Raw genomic sequence first — 19,393 nt, forward strand, 5'->3', positions numbered from 1 at the left:
AAATAGGTAAACACAGGAAAACAAACTCAAAGGATCCCAAGAAACACAGGTAACTAAGTATGGACAGCTGGTTTCTCTCTCTCTCTCTCTCTCTCTCTCTCTCTCTCTCTCTCTCTCTCTCTCTCTCTCTGTGTGTGTGTGTGTGTGTGTGTGCCCATAAATGCATGCACACATATATGTAGATAACAAAGGTTGACACCAGGTGTCTTCTTTTATTACTCTTTACCTTATTTCTCTAAGACAGGGTCTCCTCCTGAGCCTGCGGCTTGTCAATCCTGCTAGACCGGCTAGATAGAGAACCCCAGGGGTTTTCCTTTCTCCATTTCCCACCTGCCATGCTGAGCTTAGAGACACACACCACCACACCCAGGTTTTTTTTTTTTATTTTATTTATTTAATTTTTTTTTTTTTTTTTTTTTTTTTTTTTTTTTTTTTTTTTTTTTGGTTTTTCGAGACAGGGTTTCTCTGTGTAGCTTTGCGCCTTTCCTGGGACTCACTTGGTAGGCCAGGCTGGCCTCGAACTCACAGAGATCCACCTGGCTCTGCCTCCTGAGTGCTGGGATTAAAGGCGTGCGCCACCACCGCCCAGCCACACCCAGCTTTTAATGTGGCAGGGGGATCTGAACCATCTCTAGCCCCTACCTGGCTACTTATTTTAATATTATTGTTACTACATTTAGGCATGTGTGCGTGTGTGTGTGTGTGTGTGTGTGTGTGTGTGTGTATGCGTGCGCGCATGCGGGTGCGGGCACCGTTAGAGCCTCTGCAGATGGAGTTACAGGCTGGCAGTGGTGAGCCGCCTGCTGTGGGCACTGGGAAACAAACCTGGGTCCTCTGAAAGAACAATAGGTGCTCTTAACTGCTAAACCATCTCCCTAGCCCCTATCTGGTTACTTTTCTTTTTCAAAACAAGGTCTCATTATGCAGCCCTGGCTGTCCTGGAACTCTCTATGTAAACCAGGCTGGCCTCAAAGTCACAGGGATCATACCCACCTCTGCCTCTCAAGTGCTAGGATTAAAGGAGTATGCCACCACACCCATCTTGAACCGAGTTACTTTTCGAGAGAGAAAAATACAACAGCACAATCTTTCAAAGCCACAGAAGCCCTTACCTTCCTTAGACCCAGGGCATCCCAGGCTACTAACACCGGAATCTCTATGGCAGTGTGGCTTCTGAGATCATGATTCCACACACTGATCTCAACGCAAGGTCTTTGGACACAAAACAGCAAGGCAACCTTGAATTCACTGCAGAATCATAGCTTCGAAAGACAAAAAGTAAATGACAGAGAGAAACCAACAGAGCTGCTGGCCTGAGAAGCTGGATTGCTTAATTCGGTTTTTATTTATGTTATAAACAGAGTTGTGTGATGTGGGAATAAAGTATGGTCCATTTAAAATGCTCATTATTTTAAGTCTGTTGAACCACAAGTCATTCCTGGATCCGCCATGAACCTGCCACCTTTTAAATAAGAAGCCATTGTCACCCCTCTCTGTAGTTTCCCTCTGCACAAGTATTCCCACTGACAGAGAAAAACACATGCAACCAAGGTGCTGAAGGGGTGCTTGGTGGTGCATACCTCCAATCCCAGCACTTGGGAAGCCAAGACCGGAAAATGTGAGTTCGAGGCCAGTGTGGTCTACACAGTAAAACCCTCCTCCAAACGCCGAGGGCTAGGATGAAGTTCAGTGGTAGAGGGCTTGCCCAGCACACACAACTCTGCAGGTTTCACCTGACTGTTCACCATTCGCCAGGTGCTCGGCTTGGTTCTAGGGATAGTGTCTAGCCTTTAGCTTGAGGAACAGACAGCAAGCTCAGGAAAGGCCAGCCCCTGGAATCCAGTGTGCCCGCACGGAATTCAGTCTCCACTGTGTTTGGCGGGGCTACTTTTCGTGAGCCACTAAACTTTGGTTTGGAGTTGCTGTAACTTCAAAACAAGGTGATGCAGTTCCATGTAGGTTGTTGTCAATTGCAGAGGCAGAAGTGTGTCACTCAGCAAGTGTAGCCCAGAGCTGGGCACAGATGTGGATTCCTCTCTTGGTCTAGTCAACTTTAACCTCCTCCTCACACCAGAGAGCTTAGACAATGGCTTGGGTGACCAATCCGCACAGCCTACATTAGGTAGCAGTCAGCAAGGCCCTATGTGGAATGATAAGTACCACCAAGATATCACAGAGGGTGCCTGAGAGTGGGTCTTGAAAAACCGTAGACACTTGGCAGGCACAGGCGTGAACTATTTTGGATGAAAGCCTGGTGTGTTAAGGCAGTGTGTTCTCAGGAGAGAGTCTCTCGTTTTAAGGAACTCTGAAATGATCATTGAGGCAACAGGGATGTGTGGAAACTGCATTGGCCTGGGGCAGCCTCTCCATCCATCCCAGCATGGCCACCACTGTGGAAGCATCGTTCCCAGATCTCTGCAGTGTGGGATAGTCACAGAACATCACATGCAAAGGCGCACGGTGACTTCGGGTCCTAGTGAACTGTTAGTGTATCCACAGCCTAAAAGCCACCGTCCTCTCAGGTGCCCTGTGCAGAGCCTGAGACTCATGGGGGGTTCTTCACATGCATTCACAAGCACAGACCCTGCCGTCAGCCATCCCCAACATGCAGATGAGGAAACAGCAGAGACCTTTGCCCTGCTGGCCTTGACATACTCACATGTCCCCTGGACTACAGCTTGGTTCCTCATCTGTGGAGGGAACAGTACTAGTACTGTGCCCGCAGGCTTGGTGAGCAGACTGGCAGTCACTGTATCAGTAAGGCTGCGCCATGCTATGTAAGGTCTCGGTGTGATGCAGGAGGCTGCCGTTGTAAATACAGCTATCATTAAGTGGGTGCCACGCCCTGATGCTGTCCCAGGAGAAACAAGACCAGAGATCAACCTCGGGTGCAGTTCTTCCGGATGCTGCCCATCTTCTTTTTTAAGACATTGTGTCCCACTGTCCAGGGTGTCACAGATTAGGCGAGGCTGGCTGGCTTTTGAGCCCCAGGGCTCCTCCTGTCTCTATCTCCCCAGAGAGACTAAGAACACATATCATCACTCTGGCTTGTTTTGTTTTTTTTTTTTTCCCAAGGCTTCTGGGGATCAAGGTTAAATCATGTTACCAAGTGAGCTATGCCCCCGCCCTCTGCTGCCCATCTGTAGCCCATGGGACAAAAGCTTCCCTGACTCTGCTGTAGTCCCAGGAGCAGGGCCTGTGGTGCCGGTAAACATGCTCTGGTCCTCATTTAAATGGCAACCCAATGATACCTCTCACCCAAGGATCCCCGTTCTGCGTGCCCTCCACATTTGTGCGTCTTCGCCTTTTCTGACACCACCTCCCAACCCTGTCTTGGTTCAACTGTGGCAATGTCCATGAGGTCATCAGGGTTACCCTTGCTCAGAGGCAATGACTACTCCGAGCATCTGTCTGTCCTGTCTATCCCTTCAATCCAGCGCATCCTCCATCTGTTCTGCCGGAAGTATGCACCAAGGTGTGCTAGAAAGAGCCTGAGCTGTGGCTGAGGAGACTGGCTGTGACTTTGGCCTCTGGGAAAGCCAGGCAGCTCCTATGAGCCTCCTCTTCCGAAGTCATCACTAGCAGGGAAGGAGGCATGCCTGCCACCTGTGCAGCACAGAGCATGCTCAGAATGGCTTAACAAATGAGCACCTGGAACTGAGAGGTTTGAGGGTTGAGTTGAGCGTGCCCTGGCACTGAGCCAGGGAGCCAGGGCCCTGTGCTCAGTGTGTACTTCTTGACTCTAATTGGAATACAATCTGATGTTCGGTAATTTTTTCCCCCCTCAGGTACTCTGTTTACAAGGATCCAGCAGGCTGGCTGAATATCAACCCCATCAATGGAACTGTTGATACCACAGCCGTGTTGGACCGGGAGTCTCCATTTGTCCACAACAGTGTGTACACCGCCCTGTTCCTGGCCATCGATAGCGGTGAGTCACTTGGAGAGGTCTATCAGAGTGTCGCTTCCAGGTGTATTTGTTTTTGAATGACTTTTCTGACACATGTGTGGGGTGTTCATGGAGAGGAGGGACGTGAGTGGGAACAGAGATGCTATTACTACATAGATCTGGTCAATGGTATTCCCACCCCAAGGAGTCACAGTCTTTGTAGAAAGGCAGATATGTCCATCCAGGGGTCAGAAAGGAGGCTCACTATGCTCTCTCAGGGATGGGTCCCAGGTTAGGAGGCTGCACCAATGCTGTCCATCTCAGGGCTGGGTTCTCCCCTGCAAAGGAGGTTCTGGGATAGAATGGGAGAGGATATCACTGACCCCAGAAACTGAATTATTGCCCCTATGGATTGGTCCTACTATGCCGCAGTCCCATGGAAAGACATTGGATCCTCCCAGCCTGTCACTAGATAATAACAAAATGCTGCTCCTTCCAAAGCTAAGAAATCAGTATCCCGTGCCAGACTCCATGATAGATGCTGGGGACTCGGCAGTGAACGAACTAGGACCTATCTCCTGAAACATGCATGCAAACGGAGTGTGTGGCACCTCGGGCACTCTTTGTTCTTTGGGGATCAGACTGTGGGGCAATGGCACACACAGGGAGAGTCCTTAGGAGACAGACGGTCATCTAGACAAGATGGTGATCAAGCTACTTTGTTTAGAGAGGCAGTGTATGCAGCTCAGCACAGGTAAGGAGCATAGGTTTCTGACTGTGTTGTTAGGAAATGGGTGAATGTGTGCATGCATGTGTGTGGTGTGTTGCGTGCATGTATGCTGCATGTGTGTGTGCTGCATATGTGTGTATGGTGCATGTATCTGTGTGCATGTGTATGTGTGTACATCTGTGTGGTGTGTGTATGGTGCATAAATGAGTGTGGTATGTCCATTGTGTGCATGAGCATGCATATGTGTATAAGCGTGTGTGTGTGTGTGTGTGTGTGTGTGTGTGTGTGTGTGTGTGTGTAAAGCTCAATGGAATCTCAGATTGCTAAGCTTTCCCTACACTTGCCTACCTCAAGCTGGTCCCAGGGGCCAGGGATCAGGGTTGGGGCTAAGCTGAGATGTCTTCGTATCAAATGCACAGAAAATATCTCTTCCTGTTTTTTGTACAGTGGTTTAGCGTTAAAGACTGGGTTTTGAGTCTTCCTATGTCAAGACTCTTTTGGGGCTCTTTATATTTGCCCATCATACTCAGCAACAAGGTGTAAACTAGGAACTTTCAATCCATCTCTCCATGCTGGGAACCCATGCATGAACCAAATGTGAGGACATACATGGTACAGATGTGTGTCCATGGCACACAATGGACAGTTAAGTCAGCCCTTGAGTTCCACCCAGAAAGTCAGAGCTGGAAGGGAGAGAAGCACGGGAGTCGGAAAAGGAGAGACGGGGGTGCCCCCATTGCAAGTGGCTCTGAAGGGGTCATTTTGATGGCTCTGGGAAAGTCATCGCTGCAAAGTATCCCAGATGATGGGCAGTGAGGTGGCTCAGTGGGTAACGGTGTTCGCCACCACACCTGGCAACCTTGGTTCCAGCTCTAGGACCCGTGCAGTAGAAGAAAAGTGCCAGCTTCTGCAAGCTGTACTCTGACCTCCACATGTGAGTCATGATATGCACATGCCTACATCCATAAACACACACACACACACACACACACACACACACACACACACACACACACGAGTAAATAATAACAAATTAAATTTAAAAAAAACAAAGTATGTCAAGTGGTCAAAAGACCCTGAGTTCTTGAGGTGGCATAGCTGTGCTGAACCAGCTCCTGAACCCACCAAGACACCAAGAGCCAGAGCAGACGCTGAGAAAGAGGCCCTTGTGTTTGGGGAATCTCATGAGTTAGTCAAGTAAACTGACAGTCCTATTAAGGGTCATTCCTGTTCTGACTAAGCCCAGAAGAGCCCCTCTCCATCCTGGGATCAAGGGATATCACAAGAGAGGTAATATCAGAACTGAAGGATGAGTGGGCTAGTGCAGAGTTGGACATTCTAGTAGCCCTGGAGACAATGAGTCTATTGGGTCATGTGGCAGGATATAAGTGTGCAAAGACGAGAAAGGAGAACTGAGCAGCCACCAGACTGTTACGTAACAGGACCCAGGTCCTGCACTGTAGACCAAGCAGCCATCACAGTATCTAGTTCAGAGCAGGGGCTCGGGGCTGTGCAGGGGGTCATGTGAGCAGCTATAGAATGCTAGACATAGACTTGATTCTATCACTCCCAGACCAAACTTCTGTAGAAAAACCATTCCCAGTGCTAAAATGTGAGGTTGGACAGCATAAGAGTTTGTTCAGGTTACAGTCCACCACAGCAGGAATGTCACAGTGGCAGGCATTTGAAGCAGCTAGTCACATCACATCAACCATCAAGAGCAGAAAGAAACAAAAGCATGCATGACCACTCGCTTGCTATCCAGCTTTCTCCACTTTCACACAGCTCAGAACCCCCACCCTGCCTAGCGAATGGCGCCACCCACAGTGGACTGGGTCTCCACATAATTAACAGTCAAGATAATCAGTCCCTCACAGATATGCCCACAGACCAAGCTGATCTAGACAGTTCCTCAGTTAAGAGGCTCTTCTAGGTTATATAAAGTTGACAGTTCAAACTAACCATCACAGTACAACATTTATTACACCTTAAAAGACTGTGGACGTATGGGAAGTTGAGGCATTTAATATAGACAAGCTAGGCAAAGGCTATGAATCTTGAGAGAAAGGTGGCATTGGGCTCCTGGAGACCAGGACTAACTCCTTTCAATAGACAAGGAGCTGACTTCAGAAGACCAGTCCCATCTGGCTTTGGAGTTAATTGTTGCATGATGTCTCATGAGATGCTGGCAGTAAAGGACAGTCCCAAAGCCTGTTTCACATGCTACATAAACACGGAGTGGCAGTGATGGACAGCTCCATGGCATTGCACTTTCAGGCTCTGAACTGCGTGCAAACATCTGAACATCATGACATGTTGGGACGAAAAGGTCACAATGAAACCCATTATTCTGTACAATTAACACACACTAATTTTAATTTTGTTTTAGGTTTATTTTGTGTGTATGAGTGTTTTGCGTACACGCACATTTGTGCACCACGTGCATGCCTATGCCTCGTGCCGGCAGAGGTCAGAAGAAAGCATCAGACCCTCCGGAAGTGGCATTATGGATGGTTGTGAGCCACCACATGGGTGCTGGGAAGTGAACTCAGGTCCTTGACAGGAGGAGAAAGTGCTCTTAACTGCTGAACCACCTCTCCTGACTCCACACACAAATTTTAAAAATGTTTTGACTTAAGCATTCGGAGGCTGGTGAGCCGGCTTAGTGGGTTAAAGAGTTTGCTGCCGAGCCTGGGGGCCTGAGTTCAATCCCAGGGACTCACACAGTAGGAGAAAGCAACTTCTGTGGGCTGTCTTCTGGTTTGCACACATGCTCTGTGGCACACACATACACACATGCATTCATACACACACTTATACAGGCACACACACACATATGTACACACACACACACACACAGGCATGCACACACACATGCACACGTAAATTTTAAAATTTAATATCCAGAATCGCATTTTCCAGTATGGAAGTGTGGCTCAGAAGTACAGCTAACGTTGAGCACGCAGGAGGCCCTGGGTTCAATCCCCACCACCACAACAAAAGATAAAAGATTCCTCTTAGGACATCAGTTTCTTTCCTTTGGCTTCTTCCATCCTTAACATTGCTGGAACTTTCTATGTGGCTGAGTTGCTGTCTGGTTTCTAAGGGCATCCTATAACCACCACGTGATCCTGCAGAGGGGGCATCATCTTGCCTGTTTTCTCAAGGTGCGGTGCACCTGTGAGGCCTGTTCAACTCTGTGACTCAGTTTCCATGTAAACCAAGGAGGTTTAATCCTGCTTTAGAACATTGCTGTGAGGAAAGAGAAGGCGCCAAGCCCTGGCAACCGCAGAAGAAGCCAAATGCACTTCGCTCAGTATTAATTGCACCTGCATAGGGCAGGGTTCAGGTGAAGAAAGAGCAGGACCAAGACTGATCCTCCTGCACCCAAGAAAAGCCCCACCTGCCATGGACTCTTGACTCACTCTCTTAATTCTAACATCAGATGAGGAAATTCAAAATCTGTTCTCACAGATGTTTCCAGAAGATGGAAATGTCCTCAGAGGTGTGAGCAGAAAACAGGTTGGGATCATTACTACACAGGCTGTTGTGAGGGATGGTCATATGAACAGAGCCCCAGGGAGTTCACGCCTGGCAACGGCCTTGTCAGTCAGAGGGAGTTGTGTGTAAAGGCTGCTTTGACAGTTGCTGGAAACTTATCTCCGGGTATTAGGTTTATCTGGGGAAAACAAATTTATCCAGCACACTAACAGGTATCTCAGCTTTATCCAAAGTCAACACTTATGTTTATTAATTTTCTACAAATTCAGTTTATGTGATGGAATGAAAGAATAAGAAACTTGTCATTTAACGCCAGGAAAGCTAAATCTCCAAAGTTGATTTTCTGCAGACTGGGAGTCACTCTGGAATTTGTGCCAAAATACAACAATGATAAAATGCTGGGCTTTGGGAAGTGCCAGGTAGGATGTAACCTTGCTGAAAAACTAGAAAATTCCAGCAACACACACGCAACTTTTGCTGTAAACACATCAGAGGTATAGACACAGCCAAGTCAAAGAAACTACAGCATCAGAGACCGAGGAGCTGGTCCTAAGACAGTGAAAGGCACGGACTTGTGGATCTGATTCTGGGTTAGAGTCAGCACCCCCCTCCCCTGAGCCCAGGAGAGGGGAAGAGAAACCAGAAACGATTGTAAGAGTCGGATGGAGCCAGAGGGAGGTGGGCCACATTGCAGACTTAAGAGGCTTTTCCACCATGGATTTTCTCTTCTGCATATTGTTAAATTTTTATTCATGTGTGTGCACACAGGATTGGATGTGTATGTGAACATATGTACAGATGCCCACAGAGGCCAGAAGAGGGTGTTGAATTGCCTGAAACTAGAGTCCCAGAAGGTTGTGAGCCACCCGATGTGGGTGCTGTGAATTGAACCCAGGTCCTCTGCAAGAGCAGCAAGTGTTCTTAACTATTGAGCCATCTCTCCAGGCACCATCTCAGTGGGCTTTCAGAACCACCTGTGGTCTCCTAGGAAATAAGAGACTAGAGGAGGCCAACTAACTTCTCACTTAAGACGCCTGTCTGGTTCTGACGGGACCAGGAAGGGAGAGATGAGATGGCTGGAGAGACAGACTAGTCTCTGGTCCAGCAGAGCTGTGGTTCCTGGAGCCTTCAGGAGCTGAGCTGCCCTAGAGTGTCAGGCAAACGCCAGGTGGGCCACGCATAGCACAAGAGGCATGCTAGAGTTGACCACAACTAGTTAGACTAGAGATAACCAGTTAGGAGCCCAGTCTCACCCAGCTTCATCCCCAACCCTGCAGGGGAAGCAGGGCTTCATTCTGTCTGGGGAAAGATCACAGCAGGAAATAGCCAATTCACTCCTATACATAATGTCCGACTCATAATCTAAAATAGTGAGTGGTTCTGCCGGGCAGCAGTGGCACACACCTTTAGTGCCAGCACTCAGGAAGCAGAGCCAGGTGGACTTCTGTGAGTTCGAGGCCAGTCTGGTCTACCAAGTGAGATCCAGGACAGGCACCAAAACTACACAGAGAAACCTTGTCTCAAAAAAAAATAAAATAATAAAATAAAATAGTGGTTCCTAACCTGTGGGTCATCCCCCTTTGGGAGTCGAACGACCCTTTCACAAGGATTGCTTAAGACCATCAGAAAACACAGCTATTATATGACAATTAATAACAGGAGCAAAACTTCAGTTATGAAGTAGCAATGAGAATAATTTTATGGTTGGGGGTCACTACAACATGAGGAACTGTTTTAAAGGGTCATAGGGTCAGGAAGGTTGAGAACCACTGCCCTACAACATCACTGAGCCTGCAGAGAAGGAGGAATGTGTAACTGATAGTCAAGGGGGAAAAGTAGACTTGTGGGGATCTAGATATTTGAGTCAGCATGTTCAAGGACTGGACTAAAACAAGGAACCCTGCACCCGAGATTCCGGGTGTGTAAGAAATAATCAAAAGGCTATCCCAGAACTGACATACATCCACCTCCTGACCTTCGGTCTTCCAGAAGTAGATTTAACAGCAGAACGAGCATTTGTGATGTGTGATACCAAGCTAAAGAAAATCCTTACCAGGCAGTGGTGGCACACACTTTTAATCCCAGCACTCGGGAGGCAGAACCAGAAGGGTCTCTGTGAGTTCAAGGCCAAATTGGGCTACAGAGTGAGTTCCAGGAAAGGAGCAAAGCTACACAGAGAAACCCTGTCTCAAAAAAAAAAGAAAAAAAAAAAAAAGAAAAAAAAAAGCTATAGAAAATCCCAATATGAAGCACAGACAGTGAAGAATGGGGACACGTAGGGCATTAGTGGGGTATAGTCAGTACTTTTCTACTCCTCATCACATACCTGACAAAAGCAACTTAGTGGAGAATTAGTGTGAGAGGGTGTGGTCCATCACCTCGGGGCAGGCATAGGAGTGGGCAACTCCGTGAGAGGGTGTGGTCCATCACCTCGGGGCAGGCATAGGAGTGGGCAACTCTGTAAAAGGGTGTGGTCCATCACCGCGGGGCAGGCATATGAGTGGGCAACTCCGTGAGAGGATGTGGTCCATCACCGCGGGGCAGGCATGGCAGTGGGCAACTCCGTGGCTGGGGAAGTGAACAGCAACTGCTCGCCGGTATCTCACCCTCTCAGAAGGCAAAGGGCTCAGGGTGGAAAGAGGCTAGAACCCTAAGACAACCCCCTGAAAGAGACTCACTTCCTCCCGATACACCCCACTTTGAAGGGTTCAACGACCTCCAAAAACACTGCCACAAGTTGGGAACCAGGTGTTCAGATGCATAAGCCTTTCGGGGACACCTCACATCCAGACAGTAACAGGGTGTGCATGCAACTGGAGTCACGGGACAGGGCTGGATGTTGGATGGGGCAGTTGTTGAAGATACAATCAGGCACTTTCCCAAACTGATAGAAGACATCGAGGCATTCAGAAAAGCACAGAGAGGATGAGCTTGAAGGAAACGTATTCCAGGACGTCATAGTCAAACCGAAGAGGATTAAATAAATGGGAAAATGTTCAAAGCAGTCTGGGAATAAAACCGCAGCTCGTCAGCAAAGCCCAGGCTTAGTATTCACAACACTCTGCTTTCCCTTCCTGCATGCAAAAAATAAAAGCAGTGTTAGTTAAATTTCTCATTTCTGGGATGAAATACCTTACAAGAGTAACATAAGGAAGGAAGGTTTACTGGGCTCAAGGGATATAATCTGTCATGACAGTGAGGCATTCACACATATACACACACAAATAAATGGACAAATAAGTAATTTCAAAATGTAAGTGACCGAGGAAGAAATCAAATAATCTTAACTAGCCCAATATTTATGAGGGGGAAAAAAATCTTTGTTGAAATCCTTCCAACTAAGCAAACCTCAGGTCCAGATGGCTGCTGTGTGTTTCCAAACATTTGAGAGAGAAGAGTACCAACCTCACAGACACTCTTCCAGAAAAGAGAGAGAAGAGATTCTCTCAACTGTTTTTATGAGGGCGTGTTTTCTCTAAAACATGGCAAAATCCTGCAAAAAATTAAAATCACAAACCAATCTCACAAGCATTAAGTTTAAAATCCTTAAAATATTAATGGGCCCAATAGAAATTATCAAATCATCCCACTAGTGGCATTTGAGATGGTTACATATTAGGCCTGGAAAGGTAGCTCTGCGGTTCAGAGCTCTTGGTGCCCTTGCAGAGGACCCCAGTTCAGTTGCCAACACCCAAGCAAGGTGGCTCAAACACCTATAATTCCAGCTCCAGGGGAATCCAACGCCCTCTTCTGGCTTCTGGAGGTATTACACTCAGGTGCTCTAGGGAGGTGTGGGGGATGGAGAGACAAAGGGAGGGAGAAGGGGGAAAAAAAGGTTACAGATTGAGTCATGATTTAAATATATACATAAACAACATATACATCATATACATATACATGTAGCAAACTAGGAAATGACCTTAATCTGATTTGAGCTCACAGGAATTGCTGCGGCTTCAAGCCAACAACTTGCTCGACAGTGAAATACTAACAGTTTTTCCTTGAGATCAGTCATTGTCAGAGCAACAGGGGGAAAAACAGATAACGGACTTGAGAATTAAAAAAAAGTAAAACTCTTTTACTCACGGAGACTGTTAGTGAACTTAACAAAGTTATCAGATCAGTGCAGAAAAGTATTGGAAAGTAGAGGTATTCTTTTTTGAGACAGAATGTCACTATGCAGCCCTGGCTGCCCTAGAACTCACTGCCTGCCTCTGCCTCCAGAGTGCTGGCATTAAAGGCATATATGCCACACCATGCCTGGTGGAAATGGAATTTTTAAAAGATTCGATGTTAACAGAAATCCAATCAGCAAGATATAAATGTAAAGAAAGTCATCCAGCTTCTCTACATTGAAGCTCCAAATAACCTAGGAGGTTTTTGTGATGCCAACTGTGGTGTGACTTTGTGGGGAAGCTGTGAAATTAATATCTGCCATCAGACTGGGTCAACACCATGGCCCAAAGAATGGTACATTCAAGTCCATCATGATGGGTTAGATGAGTTTACCGGGGGTAACTTACTGAGCAATGGACAGTTGTGGTCTCTCTTCTCTCTGTCTCTCTCTCTGTTTCTCTCTCTCTCTCTTTCTCTAAAGTTGCCACATCCCTTCCCCCACCCAATCTGAGAAGTTGGCACAAACCTGGTTGCAGAGCGCCACCTAGTGTTGAAGCTGCCAAGGTGCTCACAGGCTGAAATAACAAGGAAACCAGCCACTGGACAGTTAATGTTTATTCTCTTAGCAAGGGTTGTGCTGGTCTCTGAGAACACGGTGTGGCTGTGGAGACTGCTTTGCTTGCTGTCATCTGGCATCCAGAACAGCTAAGTAGCTGCTTGCTGGGAGATGCAGTCACTCTGGATTCGGAGGTCTAGCCTCATGTCTACACAAGTAAGGAGGTATACCATGTTTATGGACTGGATGATTTGGAGCTATTGAAATGTCAGTTGTTTTCAAACTAGCCTAAGAACTGAGACACAATGCTGAACGAAATTCCGTCTCCTGGAGGTTGGCAAAATATATATATTCTGACTCCAGAATGAGTATAACAACACAAGGAGCTGAAAGTCGCAAAGGCAATCCTGAGAATAAATTGGAAGGCTAGCAATATATGCCTCCAGACCTATTGGGAAATGGCAGAGATTGAAACTGTGATATCGGCACAAAGAAATAAACTGATTGATGAAATAGCATTCAGAAAAACAACAAAAATAAGCAGAGAGCATTGTATAACTTCAGCATCTCTTCAATCAGAGGCAATACAAGGGAAGAACAGCTTGTTCAGGCTCATGATGTCAGAGGGCACAGCCCAGCATGATGGAGAAGGCATGGTGGGTGATGTGGCTTCCCCATAGTGGCAGAACCACATCACAACAGCTTCTTCACACAGCACAACTCAGGAGACCGGAAATGCAGGCCACAGCCAGAAGTCATATAACCTTCAATGGCCTTAGTGACCTATTTCAACCCACTAGTTTACACTATCTCCCAAGACACACACAGACCAGATGTTCAAACATGGGAGCCACAGGGAACATTCCAGACTGAAATCAGATCAGCCACACATGCCCAGGCCCTGATTATGACATGGGCAATAAAGACAGCCAAGAGGTGAGAAAGCAGGGTCTCTTCAGGAAATAGTGCTGGGTTAAATAACACATCCCCTCACTTTCTTAAACCACAGACAAGAACCAACTCTAAACATGAAAGCGGAATAATCTATCTTTGATAAAAATGTAAAAGTACATCCATGTCTTTAGTGTAAGAAAAGATTTTTTAAGAAAAAAAAGATGCAAAATATTAAGCACAAAAAGACATAGATCCGTGCCAGAGAAATGGCTCAGTGTGCAGAGGAGCTTGCCAGACCTGAGTTCCATGCCAAGAACCAAGCGGTAGAAGGAGTGAAGCTACTCCTGCAGTTCTCCTCTGACCTACAGGCCAGTGCAGCATGCACACATATGTGCATGCACACATGTGCACACACATGCACACACACATGCACACACACACACATACACACACCGCATTAAGGCAAAAAAGAGAAAAGACAGATCATGTGCATAAAAATTAACTTTGTTTCATTATGTGACACCATTAAGCAAGCAGAAAGGTGATCTACACAAGGTGTTTATAATGCAAAGCAATCCTACAGTGTGTCAACAGCAACAGTAGAGACTGCCTGCCAGCAATGTGTGCCAGTCCAGTAAATGCTGGCCCAGACACTCCACTCAGTTGGCCAAGGTTACATAAGTTTACCGCTATAAGTATACATTACAGTACAAGCGAATAGAGGATATACAGGGAACTGTGATGCAAATACACACAGCTTCGATACAAAGTAGCTGAAATGCGATAACAGAAAATAACTAGTGTTAGCCAGAAGGTAGAGCAGTCAGAGCTCCCATAGCTGGTGGAAGCGTGAATTGATACATCCACTTTGGACACAAACTTTCACAAAAGCTAAGCATTCAGCTACACTGTGCTTGGACATTACATGGGGGGGGGGGTATTAAATGCCCAACAAAAATGTTTCTCCAAAGCACACGCGTCAGAATGTGAAGGCTGTGCCTAAGAATCCCAAGACAAGACAGCAAGGGTTCACTGGATAAAGCGTTAGCAGTGCAACTGTGAAGACCCGAGTTCAGATCCCTGGAAAGCACAAAAAAACAAGCAGATCTGGTGGCCACCTATAACCTCCATACTCAAGAGGTTCTGACAAGGGGAAGAAGCCAGCTAGCCAGCGAATTCCAGGTATGGTGCAAGCCCCTGCCTTGATAAAATGGTGACAAACAGCGCAAGGACTTAGTCAGCTGGGGAGCTGTAACCACTCACACTTTCTCTAGGAACTGCCTCACCTAGTCTCTCATGACATTATGGTCCAAGGAAGAACAGTCTTTGTCTTCTGATGGGCCTGCTCTGCAGAAAAAGATAGAGGAATTTCTGCAGAGAAAACAGACAGAGAGCATGCTCTTTGCAGTCTAGCACACTCCACATAACTCTGCTTGTCCAGATCAGAATGACTAATAGCAGAACTAAGAGTGTTTTCTCTTAGGTGCCTCTTAGTGGCTAGAACTGTGGAGTCTGGATGGAGTTATATAAAAACACTGGCCAGGGCTGGAAACCAGACCTTTGGGCCTGCAAGCTTAGGGCTTATCATATAGATAATGTCTAAAGTCTTGCTTCTTTATGATGTGGATAATGCTGAGATTAGAGATGGTTTGAAGAAAAAAGGATGCTTTTTTCTTAACTGTTATCCATTTTAAGATTTCTTTTTAATTATGTGTCTATGTGGCGAAGGGAGGTATGTGCACATGAGTGCAAGTGCCTGTGGTAGCCAGCAGAGGGCATCAGATTCCCAGGAGCTACAGTTACAGGCAGTTGTGAGCTTCCTGGTATCAGTGTTGAGAACTGAACTCAGGTCCTCCAGAAGAGCGGCAAGCACTGTTAACTACTAGGCCACCTCTCCAGCCCCTGTTACTCATTTTAATGAGCTGCAAATTATCTAAGCATATCATTTCCATGTAACTGAAATGCTTTTGTTTTGCTAAACCAGACCTTTCACATTGGCAAGCATTTTGTCTTTAGTGATGAACATTGTCACTTGCCTTATATGATCCAGACTTTCTGAAAAGGTTAAGATGTTGCCTTCAGAGCACAGAGACACCAGGGAAAGACTTTGACAAGCGCAGAATTGCTGCCCTGTCTTAGGAAGGGATGAATAACAACAGCAAACGAAGATACTGAGCTGGCTAGGGAGCACTCAGGACTGAGTCAAATGCTGTCCTCTAGGGAGATGTGCCACAGACTAGACTCCCGCTGGAGTGTCCATGACTGGTGGCTGCTCTCTGAGGTACCAGCTCCTGTTCAGGTTCTGCCAGGCTGGTCCCCCACTTCCTCACCAGGACTCACACCTGTCACCCTTCCTGTTTGGAAATTGCAAAGGCTTTAGCGTCCCATAATGGTTACCTCATAGAAGATCTAAATGGTGACTACAGATATTAGAAACAGGTATTTCTGGATATGTGTGAATGTGTGTTAGGTATGCACATGTGCTCATGTGGAGAACAGAGGCTGATGTTGTGTGCCATCCTCAGTTGCTTCTCTACCTTAATTCTTTTTTTAATTGCATGTATTGGGAGGAGTACCCATGAGTACAAGTGCCCTCAAAGGCCAGAGGGTGTTGGGTCCTCTAGAGCTGGAGTTGCAAGTGGATGAGTCACCCTCCATGGGTGCTGGGAACCAAATGTGAGTCCTCAACAGAAGCAGCCTGTACTCTTAACCACTGAGCTCTCTCTCCAGCCCCTCCCTCACTGAAACTGGATCTCACCAAGTCAGCAAGACTAGCCCAGGGACCATCCTGTCTTCTCCTTTCACAGAGCTGAGAGTATTGGTGGGCACCACCATGCCTGGCTTCCCATATAGGTCCAGGGGATATGAACTCAGGTCCTCATGCTTGTGTGACAGACATTTCACCAACAGATCTGTCTCCCCGGCCTCAGGGGCAAGTGTTATGCTCCAATAGACACAAGTGTCCCTGCTTCACACCAATGCTATGCAGAGAACATGAAAAGAAAAACACCCCACTTAGGTCTTCCTAATGATATGAAACAGGAAGTCTTCATCACCTCTGGAGTCTTTCTGTGGTCACCAAAACGTGCTGTTTTCTATCTGTTTCCATCTGGGAGATTCATGATCATGACTCATGACTCAGCAACTTGTACAAAGTACATTTGAGCCCATCCATGAAAATTGGGGTGTGGGTTACTGTGCTGGCTAGTTTTATGTCAACGTGACACAAGCTATCATCATCTGAGAGGAGGGGACCTCCACTGAGAAAATGCCTCCATAAGATCTAGCTGTAGGGCATTTTCTTAATTAGTGATTGATGGGGGAGGACCCAGCCCATTGTGGGTGAGGCCACCCCTGAGCTGGTGGTTCTGGGTTCTATAAGAAAGCAGGCTGAGAGAGCCATGAGGAGGTATCCAGTAAGCAGCACCCCTCCATGGCCTCTGCATCAGCTCCTACCTCCAGGTTCCTGCCCTGCTTGAGTTCCTGCCCTCACTGCTTTTGATGATGAACTGTTATATGGAACAGTGTGTGAAATAAACCCTTTCCTCCCCAAGTTGCTCTTGGTCATGGTTTTCATCACAGCAATAGTAACCCTAACTAAGACAGTTACCAAGAAGGCAAACCAAGATAGGGTGTCTAACAGCTGTAAAATTAAAGTGTAATTGACCAAAATAATGGTTTTTCATAGACTCAGATACACCAATCTGTTCTTCACCTCAGTCCCCTGGGTGATGGACACTCTGAAGATAACACTGGTTCCACAGTGAAATATATACAGTGTGTTTGGATGGAGTAAAGGAAAAGCTACTGTCCAGGCCTAGAGTGAGGCAGCGTCTGAGCTACTGAATAACAGCCCGAATAGTGGGTCGGAGGAGACCTGAACTTCAGCACAGACCTCAGGCTGCTGTCCTTTTCTTTAGATCAGCCTAAGACAGTGTGGGGGCCGGAAAGATGATTCAGATTGATTCTGCTTAAAAGATGCTTGTTTGGATAAAAGCGGGTCATGTGTTACAATAGCATCCCAATTAAGCCAGCTTAACACCCCTTCTTTGCGCTTGTTATATAAAGCAAGGGAGAAAAGTAAACATCAGACCTGGCCATCAGCCTTCCTGCTGTCAAGTGCAGTGAAACATCAATCAAGTTGGAATTGCTGGCTACAATTTTGTCACCGAGAAAATGACTCAGTAAAATGACTCTTGAGATCTACCTGGTGATGGAGAAGGAGTGGCCGGAGTTGCGTGGAGTTAGCTCTCCCCTCCAGCTCCTCAGGGTGCACCAACCCCTCATCTTAGCAGTGTGGCTGCATCCATGAGACCGAAGGTCTCTCCGCCTGGTTTCCCGTCGGCGTCATGAAGCTGATGCCGCTGGCCTGCTGGACTGTCGTAACAAGACAGAAATCAGGGGCTGGGGAGGTGGCTCAGTTGGCAGAGTGTTTGCAGCACAAGCCTAAAGGACATGGTGTGGGTCCCCAGCACCCATGTTAAAAAAAAAAAAAAGCCAGGCATGGTGGTATGTACTTATAATCCCAACACAGCTGTGGCGGCTGCCAATTTGACACCATCTAGGATGACCTGGAAAGAGGGACTCCGTGAGGAGTTGCCTGCATCAGGGTGGCTTGTGGACATGTCTGTGGGGACTTGTCTTTATGGCATTAATTGAGGTAGAGAGACCCACCTGTTGTGGGTGGCACAAGTGTCTGGGTTTGGGTTCTGGCCTGGGTAAGAGCAGGGAAAGCTGACTGAGTACCAGTACACATGCTTTTGTTCTCTCTGCTCTTGACTACGGAGGTGATGTGACCAGACCCTTCAGCTTCCCGCTGCCTTGACCTCCCCACAATGATGGACTGTGACCTGGAACTGTGAAACACAATAGGCCTTTTCTCCACTACGTTGTTCTGTCAGAGCGTTTTAACAAAGAGGTGGGAAGCTGAACAGCTGGGGAGGTGGAGACAGGAGAAACCCTGGGGCTCTCTGACCAGTCAGGCCAACCTAATCAGTGAGCCCAAGGTTCTAATCTCAGAAAACAAGATGGATGACTTCTGAGGAATGACATCCATCCATCCATCCATACACACACACACACACACACAGAGAGAGAGAGAGAGAGGGGGGGGGGGACCAGAAATCATAAAAACAAGGAAAGTATCTTGGAGTTTAAGTGAACTCCTTGAGTGGAGTCATGGACTGATATTCTCAGCTCATCATATCAGAATCTTCAGTGTCTCCGGTAGACATGAGAATGCTGTCTGTGACCACCCTGGGGGTGATCTGAGCATCTTTCTAGGGAGATAACGAGCCACCAAGCCCTCCATGTGGAAGAGAGCCCATCTGAAAAGTAGTCAGGAAAAAAAAATGCCTCCTTTTGTGTCAGCATCATCAAGGACATGCCCTTGGCTACTTAGGGAGGGCTAAGCCAAGGGCCACCTGCCTGACAACAGGTGTGACACTCCCACACTGAACAGAATAATCAAGCACCCTGGACAGAACATTTTCATTCATTTTTATAGCAAAGAAACCGACTGGGGTGTGTGAGCCACGCCCACGTGTACCAGCTCAGCTCACTACCTCTTGACATCATCCCTCTGCCCATCCTCCTTTGTTCCACCACTGCCCATCCTGGTAGCAGCACTCACTTCAATCCAACCTCCCGTGTGTCTGCAGCATCCTCTGCTTCCTATCAAAGCTGTTCTCAGGCCCTTGGAAGACCA

The 19,393-nt window shown here is 47.1% G+C and overlaps 1 protein-coding gene across 1 annotated transcript in view; it reads left to right on the top strand.

Moving 5' to 3' along the window:
• Cdh13 (cadherin 13) overlaps window positions 1-19,393 on the top strand; it is a 1,005,873-nt gene that overhangs the window by 964,745 nt on the left and 21,735 nt on the right. Inside the window, exon 11 of the mRNA XM_028875721.2 lies at window positions 3,789-3,931. Within this exon, the coding sequence (XP_028731554.1) occupies window positions 3,789-3,931 (143 nt within the window). The remainder of the gene's footprint in view (window positions 1-3,788; window positions 3,932-19,393) is intronic.

The sequence above is a fragment of the Peromyscus leucopus genome, chromosome 5 (genome assembly GCF_004664715.2).
Source record: "Peromyscus leucopus breed LL Stock chromosome 5, UCI_PerLeu_2.1, whole genome shotgun sequence".
Taxonomy (NCBI): domain Eukaryota; kingdom Metazoa; phylum Chordata; class Mammalia; order Rodentia; family Cricetidae; genus Peromyscus; species Peromyscus leucopus.